The 19,180-nt window shown below is 42.8% G+C and overlaps 1 protein-coding gene across 6 annotated transcripts in view; it reads left to right on the plus strand.

The window, feature by feature from the left end:
• TIPARP (TCDD inducible poly(ADP-ribose) polymerase) overlaps window positions 1–12,440 on the plus strand; it is a 45,388-nt gene extending 32,948 nt beyond the window's left edge. For all 6 annotated transcript variants that reach the window (XM_069083447.1, XM_069083450.1, XM_069083445.1 and 3 more), the window contains 2 exons: window positions 8,573–8,848; window positions 10,112–12,440. In XM_069083447.1, coding sequence (XP_068939548.1) covers window positions 8,573–8,848; window positions 10,112–10,559 — 724 coding nt within the window. In that variant the 3' untranslated portion in view covers window positions 10,560–12,440. The remainder of the gene's footprint in view (window positions 1–8,572; window positions 8,849–10,111) is intronic.
• The last annotated feature ends 6,740 nt before the right edge of the window (window positions 12,441–19,180 follow it).

Here is a 19,180-nt window from a genome sequence, read left to right on the forward strand (position 1 = left end):
TTTGGTTTTGTTTCCTTTTGCAGCTTTTCTTTTCCTCCTAGTCTCACTCTCATGAACTCTAGCTGTCACAGCTACAGTACATTAACAATAACAAACCTGAGCTTTGAGACATGACTATAATTTTTTTAAGAAACACTTAGTGTCCAGGAATCATGGGAGATAAAACACTCTTTGCATCATTACAGCTGGAGGTGAATGCATGCCTTCATCAAAGGCCAAGTGAGGGAAGTGCCACATTCTAGCCTTTTTTTGATTAGAACTAATAAAAATGCCATTTTTGTGATTTTGCCAGCACAGCTGGAGATGTTATTGTCAGAGTCCAGTAGTTAGGAACATATTGTCCTCCTAGTAAGAGGGTGGAAGTCATTAGTGTGACTGGCAGCTTGGCGTGCTGGGCCAATCCAATGCGATTTAGCTCCTGGGAGCAGATGAGAATTCTCATTAACTCACTGCATTGGGGGTGGTTGGGGATGGCAGGGTGAAAGTGAATTTGTTCAGAACCTTGAAATAAATGATGATGGGGCCCTCTTTTTGTTTCTCTTTTAAACAGACTTGTTTTGGAAAACCACAGACTATTAAAAAAATGTAGAAGCAGCAGGAGAATTAGTGCCCCACAAATGTGGCCTATTTCTAAATCTAGCCTAAGTAAGCAGGGAATGGCCCCCTGTGCTCCCCACCCTCTGCATTCATTGCCTTTTAAAAGCTCAAGACCCTCACTTGGCTTGTCCCACCAGGAATAATAATGGTCTGGGGGCCACAATGAGAGCCCAGGCCTTTAGAGCAGGGCCCCTTCCTACCATCTCAGTCTTGACTTGACCCCCCTCTCCATGCAGGCTGCAGGCCTATTGGCTGCACATCATCCATAGCACTCCATCCCCCAGGCCTCGAACTCTCTCCCTCCCCTCTGCCTCTTCCTTCCCTGGCTTCCTCCAAGCCCACCTTCCCCAGAAGGCCTTTCCTCGTCCCCACTGCTACCGAGGTTATGGCCCACTTCATGTAAATTCAGTGGTGTCAGATTCATATAGAAATGGGGCCACCATCATAACCCAGTCATGAGATCCCCGTGGTCCTCACTGGCTTAGAAAGCTACCTAAGAAGATAGTGTATGTTTTATTGTAGTTTGCTTTATTTTGTTAACTATTTCCCAGTTGTCAAATAAGGTAATACTGTGAAGTGCTTAGCACAGTGCTTCATGCATACTAGATACTATATAAATGCTTATTTTCTTCCCTCCCCTGACTACATTTGAAGCTGGCTCAGGCTGCCCTTAGGAGTGCCAGGGGCTGCAGCCTCAGCCCCGCAAACCTGTGTCTTCTCTCTGCCTTGTATGTTGGATGAGTACCTAGGTCTTGGCGTGCATTGTGTCTCCCATTAAATGTGCTATGCTTGTTTATTTGGTTTTTAATTCCTGCTACTTGGCACCCAGTAAACACTTAATAAATGCATGCTAACTGAGTTTTGACTGTGGTCTGACTGACTTAGCACTCACCAGCTGAACCCGTTGTCCACACAAGCTGTTGGGGCTAGGAAGGGCTCCGAGGTCATCAGCGCTGGATGTGGACCATGGCTGATGGGATCCCGTTTCTCGAGGTTGGACTGACTCTAAGGCCCATGGAGCTCATTTTCTCTCAGACAGTTTCTCCAAATGGCCGGCACACTGGATTATTCACTTCCTACCCCTGATCTAGTCCTACATTTCCTACCTCTGGCACTTTTGCCCATGAATGTTGTTCTCTAGCCTCCCAACGTAGACTATGATTATCACAAACAGGTCAAATGCTTGAATCCAGCCTGCTGGAACCCTCCCAGCTGAAAGGGATTTACCCTTTATCGGAGTTCTAGAAGCTTGTCATGCTTTAACTGTATTTTCTGCATTTACAGAAGGGTCTTCTTGTGGGCAGAGACCCTGCCTTATTTATCTTTGAACTGCATCTCATTTTCCTGTTTCCATTACATTGTGGAAGTGATTTGTTTCCTGGAAGGGTATTGTAGTGGACTTGTAGATTGTAAGCTCCCTGAAGACCAGAATTGCCTTGTGCCACTTTTTGTGATCTCTAGCACTTTAATTCAGCGGTTGGCACATAGAGAGTGCGTAATAAGGCTTTATTGATTGAGTGATTGGAGTATGAGCACTAGTAGGTAGAACAAACTCCAAGTGGGGACCTGAAAACGGGTGGGCGGAACACCCGCTGAGCTGAGGCAATCAGGGAATCCCTTCACTTGATTGGCCACATGGTGATGAGAGTTTCTGCCAGAATGGTAGAGTTCTAGATGTTGAGTAGAAAGGTCATCTTCTAACCCATTTATCGCCTTGCCCAAGGTCACGCCGGTCGTCAGTGACTGAGCTGGAATTCAGACCCAAACCCTCTGACTCCATTTCCAGGATGATTTCTACTGGACCATGCTGATTGCAATCTGTGCTGATGGAGAGTCTGCAATCCGAGCTCCTGGTGTCTGAGGAGTCATCTGCACCCAGCAGCTCATCAGCACGTATTTGGAGGAGTGGGTGGCTAAAGATAGCTTAGGAGGGGAAAGCTTTTGGCCAGAGAGATGACTGAGAAATACTCCCATGTGGAGCACTGGCATATCGTAGTATTGATACTACAGGAGACAGATGTATTGGGTGGAAACGCCATCCTCTCATTTGAGGTGAGAGATTTGTTATTTAAAGTCTGGCTTAGTCTTATTCCACAATTCTCAGATAATAGCTGTGGTTAACTGAACAAGTTCAGATTTTGGAAATGTTAACTTAAATAGAATTGAGGCAATTTTCTAATTGTTTCAGAAAAAAATAAATTTTCATAAATAAATTGGGACACTCCCTGTGAAATCTTGCTTATATGGTTCATTAGTTTAGAAGGTTATTTTTCACAGGAAGTGCAAAGATGAACTCAATAATTGGTGGTATTTACATAGCAATTTACAAGCATTTCATTTGACCTTCCTAACTAAGTCTCTGTGGTAGATATCATAGGCACTCCTATTCCAACTTTATAGCAAGGCAGTGTGCATTAGGGGCTGGCCTTGGAGTGAAATCTTGTCTCTGAGCATCATTACTGGGTGACCCTGGGTGAGTCACTTAACCCCTCATTGCTTCTAGGCAGCTCTGGAAAGGTACATTTAAAACAATATTCTGGTCTCCCATCTGTGGAGGGAGTTTTTATACCAGGAGTGAGTACTGTCACAAGTCATGCCTAAAAAAAAGTCTTACAGCTGAGAGCCAGGAAGTTTTCGGTTATTTGCCCATGGTTACGTAGCTGGTGTCAGAGGTGGGATTGGAAGTCAGATTTCTCCCGGCACCAACAGAGCCAGCATTCTTTCCATTCCACTTTCCATAGTGCCTTTTCCAGTTGGACAGTCTCTTCATCCTGTGAAGCCAGGAGCTGGCCTTAGCAGGCTAAGCTCTACAGGCGCTGATCACTACAGGTCACCTGGAAAATGAATGACCCTTACACCATAAGCAGGAATATGATGGATGTTTATCAAGAGACTGGTGTGCTTAGAGAACCATGCCTAATTCTGGCAAGTGACACACAAAGCAGAGTCCCTGTTCTCAGGGAGCTTAGCATCTAGGATGACTAGGGTGGCTGGACTCATGTCATTGTGATACCTGCAAAAAGGTTGTGAATGCTCAACCAGGAGAACATAAGCAGCCCCGAGGACAGTGCATACACATAACAGGCATCTAATAAATGTTTGGGTTATGTGAATCATTCAGTAAGGATTCCCCAAACAAGTATTGTAGGCAGTAAATACTGGGAATACAGAAAAAAAGCAAAAATAGCTACTTCATCAAGGAGTTTTCATTCAGATGAATGAATGAATGAGTAAGTGAATGTGGCAAACATCTTTTGCTTTGGCTCTTGAACATCCCAACAACCGAAACCATGGCCATCGTACAGACCTGACATTCTCTTGAGTGAGAAGTGCCCTTTTGGGGAATACTAGTGAGAACAAAGCCTGACTCACCTTCATAATCCACCTTTTCAGGAAACTATAGTTCTGCTGCCTCATATGTTAGCCATGAGTGTCTAGGTATTTGTAGGGAGAAGGGGGGGGTGGCTTACAGCAGAGTCTGGATGGGTTAAGATGTGTAACCTGTAAAGACTGGTAAAGGTGTCCATCCTTAAGCCTGTGTGAATATCAAAACAATCAGAGCGTGTTTATTTTAGGAGATTGGTAGGCAACGTGAGAAGTGGGCAGTGAAGGAGATTGTCATATTCCCCTGCCTAAAATCAGGAGATCCGGGCCATGTTTGGTGGATGCAGCTAAAGGAAGTTTGACCTTTCTCCCTCACCCCAAAGTCTAAGTGCATTGGGAAAAGTACATAAGCCTTCAAGGGAGCTCCAGGTCTGAACCAAGGGAACCTGGTGGGTGGGGACTGTGCATCACTTTAAATGAGCTGTCGCATGTGAAGCATTTTGGGTTTTATATAAATGGTCAGTTATTTATTGTTATTATTAGAAATGATAGCTACTGTTCTGAAATGGTTCATATTAAACACATAATTTTCAAAACCAGATAAGATCAGTAGCAATAAGGAAGCCAGGAGAGAAATTCTGCTTGTGCCCTGGAATCCTGTCCTCTCTGTTCCTGTTTCTTTCCTACCGTTGGGTTTATCTTGAGGCCATATTTCTTCCTGTCACAACTGCTATCAGATTTTATTACAGAACTGTTGTTTTTTATGACCACTTAGTTACTACTTTTTGGACCAGACCTGCGTTTTCAACTGTGAGAAACTCCTGACATGAAATAGAAAACTCCCTTTGCTCCTCCCAATCACCAGCTTATACTACGGCTCCCAGGGCTTGAGTTTGCCTCGGGCTGGGAGCCTTGCCTGCCTTCAGATAGCCAGATGTTGCCCGAACTTGGGTCTTTCCTGACTCTAAAACTGGCCCTCTAGCCACCATGTCACGATGCTTCTCATGACCACGTGTTGACACAGCTGTCATTATTGCTTCACATTCCTATAGTGCTTGGTTTACAGAAAGTTTTCCTCGAGGCATATAATTCAGTTATCGTTATCACCATTTTAGAGATATAGAAACTGTCTTAGAGATACTGAGTGTCTTGGCCAAGGTCAAAGAAATAGTAAGTGGAAGATCAAGGACGATCAGGGTAAGAAAGTACCTAGTTGTCCTTGGTAAATTCAGATCACCTGCTATCCGCCTGGGTTACTGAAAGAACGAATGGATGATAGGATTTGTCGGGTCACATCAGCGATGGTCAGAAGGTGGTGGGAAATGGGAGAGGCACTCATGACTGATGAAAAACAATGATCTCTGGTTAAAAAGCAACGAAAGGAGAGAATGCAGACTGCACACTAAGGTCCAGTGAACTTGGCTTTGATTTCTAGAAAAATTCTAGGGCATATGATTAAAGAGATGGTCAGTGACCAGCCAGAAATCCACGGCTCTCATTGACAGAGGGCCAGCTAGTTTTCTTCAAGAACACGTCATGTTAAAAACAAAACATTGTGTTAGACCTTTCTTTCCCTTTTACCAAACTGGTAAATGATGAGTATCATGTAGATAGGATTTACCAAGATTTGGACAAAGTGTTTGCTAAATGATCTCATGGTACTCTTGTGGGAAGGATGATGAGGTGGATTCTAAGCTTAGTATTTATAGAGTCTTTAAGGTTGGCAGAGATGCTTTACAAACGTTACTTCATTTGATCCTGACAGTATTTAGCGTGCCCGTTGTACGGCCAAGGAGACTGAGGCAGATAGCCATTAAGCAATTTGTCCAAGGTCGCATAACTAAGAATTATCTGAGGCTGGATTTGAACTCATCTTCCTGCAGGTCCAATACTTTATCCTCTGTGCTACCTGGCTGCCTAAGTTAAATGGATTTGTAACAGGTTGAGAGTTCAAATTCCTTAAGAATTCAGGTAAAGGATCCAAAGAGCTTGCTAGGCTAGGGCATTGGCCTGAATCAGATGAGATGCACTTCAGTAGGCATGAATGTGAAGCTGTGGCGTGTTTTTTTTTTTTGGAAGGGGAATTGGGGTTAAGTGACTTGCCCAAGGTCACACGGCTAGTTTTGTGTGTGTGTGTGTGTGTTAAGTGTCAGAGGCTGGATTTGAACTCAGGTCCACTCCTGACTCCAATCCAGGGCCAGTGCTCTACTCACTGCGCCACCTAGCCGCCCTGTGAAGTGGTTTTGCTCGTAACATTCCTTGAGCCTGGGAAGCCTTTGTGGATTGTTTGACTATCCAGATAACCCTTGGGCTGCCCCTGTCCCTGACTGGTGGAGACAGCTTGCTCCCCAGCACTCCTGCCCTCAGAGTTAGGTGTTCACAAGCTTCTTGTAAGTAAGCTTTCTTCAGGCCTTTCCCTTAGCAGGGAGAGGTTCCCTGGCTATCGTTTCAACTGGTTGTGGGTGTCTGGGAGAAAAGAGCCTTGCTTTCTGTTTGTTTGCTGTATCCCACAATACCGAGGAAGATGACTCAATGTCCTTGTGCCTCTGGGATGACTGTGATTGATTTTATTGAGTAAAGGTCTTTAGGTTTGAGTGCATTTCCCAAGCCTCCCACTCACGGAGACTCATGTCTGGGGTGGCCTGGCCTCAAGGGCTGAGCAGTGGTTTCAGGCGAGGTCCCCCCTGGGGATTAGGTGCCTGCCCATACACAACTGCCCCACCGGCATCACATCATTTCACTAGAATGAAAATACCCTGAGCATGGGAGGGCCAAGCCTGCCTGCCTGCCTGCCTCCCTCCCTCCCTCCCTGCCCGCCTCGCTCCCAGCCTCCCTCCCTGCCAGGGTCCTCGTGACTGTTTCCTGCTGAGCAGTGATACTGGTTTGGCCCTGGCACTGGGACCAGGTGTGGGCATTTGCTCTCTCACTCTCTTCCCCTCCCCCTCTTTCTAACCCCCGTTATGAAAATGTTGAAGAAGGTTGATTAGACGTAAGCACTTAATCAGGTGAAAATCAGCCACCGCTCCAGGTAGCTGCTGCATTTCCGCTCAAAGTCCTTGAGAGTAACTGACCTGAATTAAAAGGGGCACAGATCCAGGCTCTTTTCTGTGTACAGCCAGCACCCCAGTCTTTTTTGTGGGTGTCCTGCACCCTATTGGCAGTCTGGTAAAGCTTGTCACCCCTTCTCTGCATGATGTTTTTAAATGCATAAAGTGAAATGTTTAGGATTTTAAAGGAAATCAATTATATTGAAATAGAGTTATCAAAATATTTAAAAACAAGCTCATGGACCCCAGGTTAAACAATCCTTCTTAAAGAATGAGGCAATCAGGCTGCATTCAATTTACCCATCACCTTTCCCCAAGTCCTTTTTGTTGATGTTTTAGGAAAGTCTTTTGCCTTTTTTTAACATCACCACCATTCTGGCATATCCCTGTCTCCCTTCCCCCACAACTCAGTTCACCTTCCTTTGTAACAAAGAAAACAGTTAACTAAAACCAAGCAATCAGCTCTGAAAGCACCAGCAGTATTTTGTACCCCCAGATGTTCACCTTCCAAGGAAGAGGAAGGTTTAGTGCCCCACCCCCATTTGCTCCTCTGGGCTAATAAAAAAAAAATCAGCTGATGGTTTGTTTGGGAAGATTTGAAGTCATTTTCTTGTCATTTACCAAATAAGGCATGATTTAACACTCCATAATGGTTAACTTTGCAATGGCATGTAAAATACAAAATCCACTGAAGGTCAGCCAGCCTCATGTACGCTTTAGCTGAAATGAGCGGGGGTGCTGGCTGGGGAGATATTTTGTAACAATGGCTGGGAAAGAAGGATGTATACTTTTAAAACATGGTGCTGTATCACTAAGGGGACCCCTTCCTCCAAGATGGTACTTAATTAATTGTTTACTGATTGTGTTTTTGCTGGGGGGGGGGGGGGGGGAAGGTACTAAGTATCCCTATCCTTGGGCTAACAGGAATGTTCAAATGGCAAGGTATGTGACCTCTGGGATCATAGATTTTTGCCAACTTTATGTGACTTGGATATATTTTAAATAATGGAACAGATAAAAACAATTTAGCTCTCCCCACACCTGCCTCCATTGATGACTGTTTTTGAGGAAACAAATAAACTATCACTGCTTGCTTGAAACGAGCTTCTGTGGATGTCTAGTCTAAGTTACTCATGATGAACACACAGGAAAGATTTTCTAACATAGTCTACTGAATACCTTGTAGCAGGCTACTGCTGCCCTTCTTCAGAGGACCTGCAGATTCTACATGGAAGGACTTCAAAAGGCATTGGATCGGATCCCCTTTGTTTTATAGATGAAGAAGCTGAAGGCCAGGGAGGAGATGGGACTTGGCCAGGTCACACAATAGTCATCCACAGACAGGAGAACAAGAAAATTCTGGCTATTTCTTTGGCATATGACAGCATCTGCTACATTCCCCCTCCTTACATGGCATGGCATTCTTATGATTTTTTTTTTAAAGAAGTGTTGATACTTTGCAAATTTTAACCCGGCACATAGTTACCAAGTTATAAATGACACATTTACAGTGTGGTAAAGCATTAAATTGTGACTGCCCAATCAGAGTTCAAAACTCATTTATGTCAGTATTGTAAACGTGGACTTTGTTTTCCCCCAATCAGGACCCTTGGTGGCACGCCTCTGTTGCCTCTTCCTGCAGCTGAGACAGCCTCATCCCAGGCCTTCTGCCCATCCGTAGTCACCTCGGCAAACTTTTATCCTGAAACCTGGATTGCTATGGACCCATCTCAGGACTTCATCCAAGTGCCTGTCTCCAAGGAGGACAAAAGCTACCGGACCATCTATAATCTCTTTCATAAGACTGTGCCTGAGATTAAATACAGAATCTTGAAAATACTGAGAGTACAGAACCAATTTCTTTGGGAAAAATATAAAAGGTGAGTCCGAGACCTGCTGCTTTGGGGGGGGGGGCACCGGGGGGGGGGACAGGAAGAAGGAGGGGCTAATTGAAGAATGACAAAGTGTAAACAACGTGGGAAAGGCTGTTTTTCAGTGAAGTTACTAATGAGGGCTTGATAGCTAGATGCAAGTTAAGAATATAATGCAGGTTGAGTGTTCAGAAGAGTCAGGAACAAAGCAAAGCAGAGTTGGAATGGGATAAATAAGGGAAACCTTCCTGTAGGAGGTGAGATCTGAGCAGGTTTTGGAAGGAGAGCTAGAAATTAGTAGAGAGGAAAAAGGGAAAGTATGGTTACCTTTTGCCAGGTGTGAGATAAAGATCCATAGAGAATGAGAAAAATCTCTTAAGATTTTATATTTGGAGCCAGGGCCAAACCAACCTTCTCATTTTACAGATGAGGAAACTGAGGCTTAAAAAGGTGATAGGGTCCTGGTGGCTATCTTGATTCCATCCAATTCAATCTACTCATTTTACACATGGAAAAACTGAGGCCTGATGAGGTTTAAGTGGTTAGCATAAGATCGCCTAGATAGAGTAGAACAGTCTAGATTTGAATCCAGGTCCTTTGATTCCAAATTCAATACTTTTTCACATTATGCCATGTGATCTCTTGTAGCTCATGCCAGCTTAGATATGGAAATAGCCTTGATTCAAAATAAATGTTAATTGTTAAGTGCCTACTATGTGAATTGAGAATTAGGGATATGAAGACCAAAACATCATTTTAATGAAGGACAGCACAGATACCTTATATAAGAGGCGCCAAGCTCTTAGCTGGGGGGAGGCATGCTGCTGAAGCCCCTGAACACAACCACAACCAGATTAAGATGGAATTGGGAAATATTAACAAAAGAAATGGAAATACAGTGAAAACAGAGAGAATGTTAATGTGTGGTTTTCTGAGTCAGTATGCGGCCAGCTGGAACGGAGTGCATTGGCCATATTTCTTTTTGGATTTGACAACACTGCCCTAGGGAATTACAGATGATTCCCCCTCAGAGATGGCCCTTCTAGTTCATTTAAAGCCAGGACAGTACCTCTTACTTGGACTATAACAGCCATCTCAGAATCTCCCTCCTTAAACCACTGGCTCCTTGTCATTCTCTGCTTTTAAAGGGGTTACTCCTTCTCTTAATTCCTCTGATGAAGTGAAGAAATGTAAAAATAAACTCCTTTATCTAATCTCACCCATTAAAAGCTGTTCTTTACTTCCTTCTTCCACTCCCCTTTTTTGTACCAGGAAAAAGGAATACATGTCTAAGAAAGCCAATGATATTAGCAGAATCATGAACGAGCGGCATCTCTTCCATGGAACATCCCAAGATGTGGTGGACGGCATCTGTAAGCACAACTTTGACCCGAGAGTGTGTGGCAAACATGCCACCATGTTCGGACAAGGCAGTTATTTTGCAAGGAAGGCAAGCTATTCCCACAGCTTCTCCAAGAGGTCCCCCAAAGGGGTCCATTTTATGTTTCTGGCAAAAGTGCTGACTGGAAGGTACACAGTAGGCAACCACAACATGAGAAGACCACCTCCAGTGAATCCAGACAGCATAACCAGTGACCTGTACGACTCCTGCGTGGATAATTACTTTGAGCCTCAGATTTTTGTCATTTTTAATGATGATCAGAGCTACCCATATTTTGTTATCCAGTATGAAGAAGTCAGTAACACCGTTACCATTTGAAAATCCTTGATACTGCTAAATTATTTGAAACAAGTCCTGTTCAGCATTTGTAGCCAGTTTTGGGGGTGGGAGGGGAAGCGGTCAGGGAAGGGAGTGCTAAAAAGAAGGCATTGCCCAGAGCTTTGTTGTTTACTATTTTTCTTTTTTGTCTATTTCCTCTTTGTCTCTTTTTCTTCTCTTTCACCTTTTCTTTTCCTTTCTCTGTAATATCCCCCTGTATCTTATCCTTCCTTTCTTTTGTTCTATCTTTTTCCTTTTTTCTTGCCTGTTCCTCCCCCCCCCCCCGCCCCAGCTTTAAAAAAATAGTGACTGGGAATTGAGATCATTTCAAAGAAACCTCAAACACACATACCACAAGTCTAAAAAATAGCCAACTATGGGCTGGATGGTTATTTGCTATTTGTTCTCCACGTACCCTTGTTGGAAAGTTTGGTCGATTATATTGTCCCGTTATTCTTGTGTGTACAGAGAATAGTGACACCAGCTTTGGTGTTTTGAAAATGGAACATTAATCATACCAACTGAAGTATAGAAATAATGGCTCTGGCCAGAGAAAGGTTAAATAAGGGACATGATAAAGTCAAGGCTACAGAAAAGGAAGAAGAATATGGACCACTGACTTCAGGTCCTATGGCCTCAGCTCCTTTGGCACAGGTGAGAAGAATGAGAGAGCATAGAATTATTAGACTGTAAGCTCCTTGAGGGCAAGGACTGTCTTTTTCCTCTTTTGGTATCCCCAGCACTTAGCACAGTGCCTGGCACATAGTAGGCGCTTAATAAATGTTTATTGATTGATTGGTGACCAGGTTCGATAAAATTCTATGGATTTCTATGGGAAATCATCCAGGGTTCCATGGAAAAACAGAATTGTCAGTGCTTTAAAAAGATGTCGGTCACCAGCCAAACTCTTCTCTAGTCAGTGACATGCCATGTCAGCATTGCTTTGTTAGAAATCAGCAAAAGAAATCTCCATCTCATTCACCAACCATGAATGGAAGAAGAAAATAGATAGTTCATTGCCTCCTCATTGCCTCCAAGTCAGAGGTAGTACCATCATTGGCTGTGGAACAGCCCCAAGCTCCTGCTCCCCCATTCTCACTTTGGACCTCCTTTGTGACTCAAGGCCCAAGTCCTACTTTGCAGAGCTGTGAGCCCTGCTTGGGCACGAAGTCCTGCAGAGCCATGCTCATATTAGGCACTCCCAACAATAACGCTGATTGTGATCCATTAGTGGAAAGGGGATGATTCCAACTCCTAACTTGAAATTGCTTTTCCAAATGCAAAGGACGCTCTGAGGCACCCAGCCTTTCACACTACTTAAATATAGAAACACAACCTTGCAGGGCGTTCAGCTAATTAAGAGAGCATGCAGCTGCCACAGAGAGGTGGTTACTGACTGCACGTGTACTCAGCCTTAGGTAAATCTGATAGATGAAGATACGGATTGATTAAAAACAGATCAAATAGGATTGGCAAAGGGATTCACTCTAGGAATACTTCCAACGCCAGGTTCCCCCAACGCATTAAAAAGCAATTTACTTGGCACCCGGTTTTTCAGGTTATGTAAAAGTAGAGGTATATGTGAACTTATTTCTCAGTGAACTGCCCTGAATGAGCATTGGACAGGGCTTCTACACAATTGACTTTTCTGGTTCCAGCCAATTCAGGCCATGGCTACCCATGATCATGAAATGACTACATGTGGCTGAAGACTTGAGAGACATTTGCACTCACTTTGGCAGAATAGTGATTCCTAATGTTCTTTGTAATTGTAACAGCCTTTCCTTATATGTTTGATTCTGTGACATTCATTCCTCCCCTCCTATCTCCAGAAAAATGCTTGTATACCTTATTTATTTTTTTAATAAAAAGATAAAATAAGTTTGTTGTGAAGACATTTCTCAAGATTTTCTGATTCTCCCTGGAAAAAAAAAATCTGTTCTTTGTTGTTACAAAACCAAGGTTTTGGAGTCCCAGGCGTACATGCCAACAAAGTCACATGCTGTCATTTGTCCCTGGCTGTCATACATATACCATACATAGTAATCAACAGAATTAACTGTAACTTAAATGTTAATCAGACGTATTTGAGTTTTCAAGTCATCTCTCTTCTAGACTTCATTCCTCTGTGGAGCCATGACTTAAGTTGTGTGGGTGATATACATTAAAATCCCTCTCTGCTTCAGATTGTGTCATAAGTGACTGTTGCTGAAAAATTATCACTCGGTGGTCAGCTCTGGTGATAAGGATACCCCAGACTTCCCTAGGTCCCCCGATGACAAACTGGACCTAAAGCCTTGCCCACTTTCTAGAACTTACCAGAACCTGTGCTTGGTTTTTGTGGCCTCCAGAAATCCAGGGTCACTTTCAGGTCACAGTGGAAGCTTAAACTATTTATTAGTGTCAGAAAAATAGAATTGATATGCACTCAGTCCTATAAATGCTTTCTTTTTAGTAATGATTATTCACTCAACAGTAATTAAGTATAGGGCATCATGGTAGGTGACAGAGGAAGATACTGTAAATATATCTCCTCATTGCCTTGAAGGAGTTTAGAATTTGACCTATTGAAAGAGCTATCTAAATAAATAGGAATATCATTGGGAGTCTTCCCCCCTCCACCTTCGTGTTTTTATTTTTAAAACAGTCTATAGTATGTAATATAATTTTAGGCAAACTGGAACTCTGTGGAGCTGATGTTTAATATATATCTATATTTCAAAAATTGGAGACTGCATGCCATTGATCAAGTCCTTCGGACCCTCAGGCACCAATGACCATTTTAGAGCATCTTAACTATGGTTAATGGTTCCATAGGAAGAAAGTTCCGTGATCTCCTTTAGGAACAATGAAATGTCTTGATGTCTTTCAGGCAGGAAACATTTCTTCATGTACATATTGTATTTACTGTACATAGTGAAACAACAATAACAATCTTGTACCTTTTGTTTATTAAACTATTTATGTTAGTAAACATTTATGTTTGAAAAATCATGTGGGCCTGAGTTATTTATCTTTAATAATGAATTCTTAGCATATTTGAGTTTATAGATAACTAAAAATATGCATTCTCTGCACAGCCAGTAGATTTTAAGTTGGAAGTGCTTTTTCAGGGAAAAAAAGTTAAAAAGTTACTTCTGTTACTTGTGCCCAGCTTGTATCAGAGAAATATTTCAGGTGGCTTCTCTCCAATTCTAAAATTAAAAGATTTTCATTAGTTTTTCAAACAATTGAATTACATATGCTCTTGATAAATCCAACAGAGTTTTGATTACAGACCTAAAAAAACCCAAAAACCAGTCCCCCTATCTGTTGGTTCCTTTCCAAGCTTCCTTCTTTACCAGAACTGGCCAACTTGCTCTCATGGAATGAGTGATTCACAAGATCCCAGTCTAGGAAGAAGGTTGGACTAGAGGAAGTGCTGCCAGATATTTCCCACCCCCATCTCTGTCCAGGTGAAATATCTGCCACAATGGTTTAATCAGTACCACCACATGGTCATTCTATTAAGTCTTTCAGGACTTGGAATGAGACCCAAAGCCAGAATCCCAGAATGCCAGGGATGGGGCTTTCCACAAAGTGCTCACCAGGATGGTGCTTCCCAAGGAAGGCACCAGAAAAGGGCTACAAAAACCTTAAAAGGTTGTCTAGTCCAACCCCTCTCGGTTTACGGTGAAGGAAACTAAGGCTAAAGAGGTGGCAGCTTGCCCAAGGTCACATATGTAGTGAGCCTCAGAGTTAGAATTTGAACTCATGTCCTCTGATTTGAAAACCAAGAATATTGCTTACAACTCTTCTCCCACCAGCTGCTTCTCTGAAGGATATTTGGCTCCCCTAGAACTTTAGACCAGTGGTAGCTCCATTAACCTTCTAGTGTATGAATGTGCCATGCACATGCACTTACTCTGGCACAAAGTCTGATCTTCAGACTACAGGAAAAAATGGAGAGGGTGGTGTGATGAGTGTATGTGGCAATGTCAGGACCTGGATTTGAATCCCAGCTTGACTCTTGCCTGTGTGACCTTGAGCAAATCACTAAAACTTTCTAAGCTTTATTTCTTTCTCTATAAAATGAAGGGGGAGGATCTCTAGGGTCCCTTCCAGCTCAAATCTCCCTGAAGGCAGTAGGAGAGGTGATAGCATTAACAGGAGCACCTTGTAAGATTTTCTGGAAACCTCTTTCCCTATTTAGAGAAACCTCTGAAAGGTCCATTGGAATTCCGTCATCCAGAGCCATGACAGAGCCTGAGGCTTCTTCAGTCAGGAAATGGGATGGTCACAGTCCTGAAGCTCTCCCTTGGGTTGGGGCCAAAAGCATGAGGTCAGTCACTCAGAGCCAGGACTCAGTAACCAGGGAAGCAGGGGGCAAAGCATTCCAGAGGTTGGAGATTTGGCGATTTTCTGGGATCTAGGGCTTTCATGGACTGCTGGAATAAAGACAGTTTCCAACTAACGAAGACAATATTCAAAAGGCTCTCCATGACCTTGGGCCATTGACCAAGTTCACCATAGGTATACTTTATTTTAAGCCAGACAAATGACAGTTTATCAATTTAGACCCATGAAGGTGAGGCTATCACCCTGGGACACTGACAATGATTAGGGTATTAGCTTATGTTCTCAGAAGCTCAGCTTTGGAAAGACCTCAGAGGCCAGCCAGGTGCTGGTCTCAGCTATATCTGAGCAAGAATCATCTTCACACCATAACCAATAAAGAGTCATTCAGCCTGTGCTCACAGACCTCCAGCACAGAGGAACCCCCTGTCTCCAGAGGGGCAGTCCATTCCACTCTTCGACAGCTCTAATGGTTGGGAAATTTCCCCAAGATGCAAATGAAATCTGTCTCTCACCAGCTTCTACCCATTGCTCTTAAATCTGTTGTCTGGGATCAACTAGAACAAGTCTTAAAACCTCCTCCATGTAACAGTCCTTCAAAGAGATCAAGGCAGTTGTCATACCCTGCCCAAGTCATGGCTTTCCCAGGCCAAACATCCCCAGATTTTTTTTGACAAAGCTCTTATATCATGCTCCCCACTCTCTTACTATCCTGGTAATATTGGGCATATTATTCAACCTCCCTCGGTCTCAGTTTATCTGAAAAATAGGGGGGCAAGGGGTTTAGATAACTTCTGAGGCTTCTTACAGCTCTCTATGATTTTATGATTCTGTGAATGCATGCATCTTCCAGTTTCTCCATATCTTTCCTAAAATGTGATATCCAGAGTTGAGCTCAATACTACAGCTATGGCCTGACCATTGAAGATGGTAATGGTACTCTCCCATCCCTAATTTTGGATACTATATCTCTCAATGCAACCTAGGATAGCATGGGTGTGTTTGTTGGGAGTAGGGGGAGAGTGGAGGTATTGATTGTCATATCATACCTTTGTCTTATGTTGAACTTACAGTATATGAAAGTTCCTGTATCTTTTCCACAGGAGATGTCTTGTCATGTATCACCCCCATCTTGTATTTATGAAGCTGATTAAAATGACAGTGACAACAACTCAATATAGAACCCCTAATTAAATTTCAGGCCATTTGATTTGATCTTTTACTTTAACCTGCCAATTTAGATTTGGATCTCAACTCTGCCCTTCATTTCATTGGCTATCCACCTCAGCTTTGTGCCATCTGAAAATCCAACCAGAGTGCCACCTACATCCAATCACTGGTCAAAATATCAAACACCGCCAGGCCAAGGACAAATCTCTGCATTACTCCATGGAGATCCCTTCCACCCTCTCCCACCACCAAATTTATATCCAGGACTTTTAATAACTGCTTCTTGGGTCAAGTTAATCCACCCTTTCTGGATCCATTCACCAGTGCTCTCTAGTCTACCTCATCTCTCTACCTGTGCCATAAGTATAAATATAGCACGAGATAAGGGTTTTTGCTAAATTTCAGCATATTTGATATATTCAGCTTTCCTTGATCTATTTCTTTAGTTTTCCAATCAACAAAGGAAACATGGCCAGTATGGTGTGATTTACTGTGGATGAAGGCATGCTGGCTTTGAGTGATCACTGTTTCCCTTTCCACATGCTGACAGATTGTCCTCTTAAACATATTTCCTAGAATTTTGCCAGGAATAGAAACCAAGCTCACTTGCTTTTAGTGTATAGTTTCCACATTCTTCCCATTTTAGAAAATTGAGACAACACTTGCCATTCTTCAGCCCTGTAATTTCTATCCTGGTCTTCAAGATTTGTCAAAGATCAAGGGCCATATCTAGTACAAGCTGGCTAGATCAGGCTCTTTCACCCACAAGAGGAGGGGAAATGTGCAGATGGAGACGGCTAGGCTAGAGTGCCTGATGAATATGCCTGCATCCAGCCCCTGATCCCAAAGGAATTCTACAAAGACTTGTGGGCAGCCCGATCTGATCCACTTGAGATTGGTGAATTTCTAAGTAGCACCAGCTCTCTTTGTCCGACTCAAATTGGTAAACCCACACAGCCCCAAGAATCTGTGGGCCATCTGGTGGTCAGGCCATGATTATCTGCATAAGACGGAGCTTCTGGGAAATCTCTTCTCTTCTATCATGAACTCTATAATAAAGTGGTTCCTTGTCCCCAAGGTTCCTGTCTTTTATAGAGTAGTTGATAGTGTAGTCATTTGAATCCTGCTTTAGTTACTTTCTAGCGTGTGATACAGTGACAGTGCGTGACTCTGGGCAAGCCACTTAGCTTTTCTCAGCCTCAGTTTCCTCATCTATAAAATGGGGGAAATAATAGCTCCTATATGATAGGATTGTTGTGAGGATTCAATGAAACAAATGATTTTAGATACCATAAAAGGCTACATAAATAGTAGCTATCTTTATTATCATTTTGGTTATTTTTTTTTCCCTTTTGAATAGGGCCAGAGTCCAGCCAGAGCCCGTTCTACTCAGGAATCCCATCTGGCCAAGTCTCGATACTATGAGGTCAAAACTTCTTCCTTGCATTCATATCTCTAGTTCACCCAGTTTCTTACCCAAAATCTGAACATTTGTGTGTATACACCTAAAGTCATGGTTGTTAGTGGGTTCTCTCTATTTTTTAAAATTTGTCTCCCATTGAAATAATGGGGGAGGAAGGGTTCTAGAATATGGGACTTCAAACTGTATTATAAAGGAGTAATAATCAAGATGATTTAGTGCTGGCTTAAAAAATGGATCAGTTCATGGAACATATTAAGTATACAACATACAGAAGCAAACAAACATAGGCACACAGTGTTTGGTAAACTCAAACACTCCACTCTGGGGGTGGGAATCATTATTTGGCAAAAATTGCTTGGAAAGCGGGAGAGCAGTCTGGTAGAACTGATGTGTAAATCAGTATCTCACATAATATGCCAAGATAAATTCTAAATGTATAGATGATGATTTAGATACAAAACAAATATATTAAAAATAAATTAGAGGGGCAAAGAAGAAATTATCTTTTTGATTTATGGATAGGAGATAAAGGGGATAGGTGAAGATAAAATTGGTAATTTTGCATATTTAAAATTTTTAAGGGTTTTGCACAAATAAATGCAATGCAATTAACATTGGGAGGGAAACAGGTAAATGTGGGGAAATATTTGTAATAAGGGTCTATGATCAAGGTCTCATATCTAAGGTACATAAAGAACTCATTCAAATTTATAAGACCAAAAGCCATTCCCCAATAGATAAATAATCAAAGAATATGAACAGGTAGTTTTAAAAAGAAGAAGTGATAAATGGCAATTGCTTGAACCTCAAAGAAAGAGAGATTTCTGAGTAATGGAGGTAGAGGAAGTGGCAATGGGGAGCCACTGTGAATGGGAAAAATGAATGAAAGGCAGCCCATGCTAGAAAGGGTTGCTGGGGAAATCCTGTCAAAGAGGGAGCCAGGTTTCAGTAGGAGAACAAAAGGATGGAAGGATTAGGAAAGGAAAAGGTTTAAGATGAAAACAAGTTTATTACCTATGGAGCAGGCATTCCAGAGAGCACAGTGGAAGGGATGAGCAACTTTTGAATAGGCAGTTGGAGGAGTTGGCTTGTGGGGTATGGGAACAAGGAAATGATCGATGGCAGGTGGACAACAATGGGATTTGAACAATGGCACAAGGAGGTTCTGAATCTCTTGGGTTAGAAGGGAATGAAGGGGTGAGAGAGTATGTTATTCACTGAGGGCTGAATTAAGATAGTTTACCATTGTCCACAGGGGTTCAGCCTCAGGGAAGAGTTGTCATCACTTAGCAGTGTGCAGCTGGAAAGGGGGTGGGGGATGGCCACACACACACAGACAAGCTGATTGCTGTGGAGTTCAGATGATTAGAGAGAGTGCCTGCGCCATGATCCAGTGGCCATCCTGGAGAGCCAAGAAGTCCTCCTGGGCAGGCATAAATAATCCAAATGACAAGGAGTCTGGTGGCCAGAGACCACCTGGAATGCCTTCAGACAAGATGCCTCCTGTGTTTACCCCTAGGCCAACCAATTAAGGAGGAATCTCGTGGCTGGGTTAGGCTCAGAGGACTTATGTTAAAGTACAGAGAGATGATGGACAAAATATGCAAAACAAGACAAACCTTTTAAGACACGACTTGGGGGGGGGGTGTTGCTTGATGCTTGACCATGAATATTTGTTACAAGGGCTTTGTTT

Source organism: Petaurus breviceps, unplaced genomic scaffold (assembly GCF_028583685.1).
Source record: "Petaurus breviceps papuanus isolate PSGF00001 unplaced genomic scaffold, PetGlider_PUasm1.0 173, whole genome shotgun sequence".
Classification (NCBI taxonomy): Eukaryota; Metazoa; Chordata; class Mammalia; order Diprotodontia; family Petauridae; genus Petaurus; species Petaurus breviceps.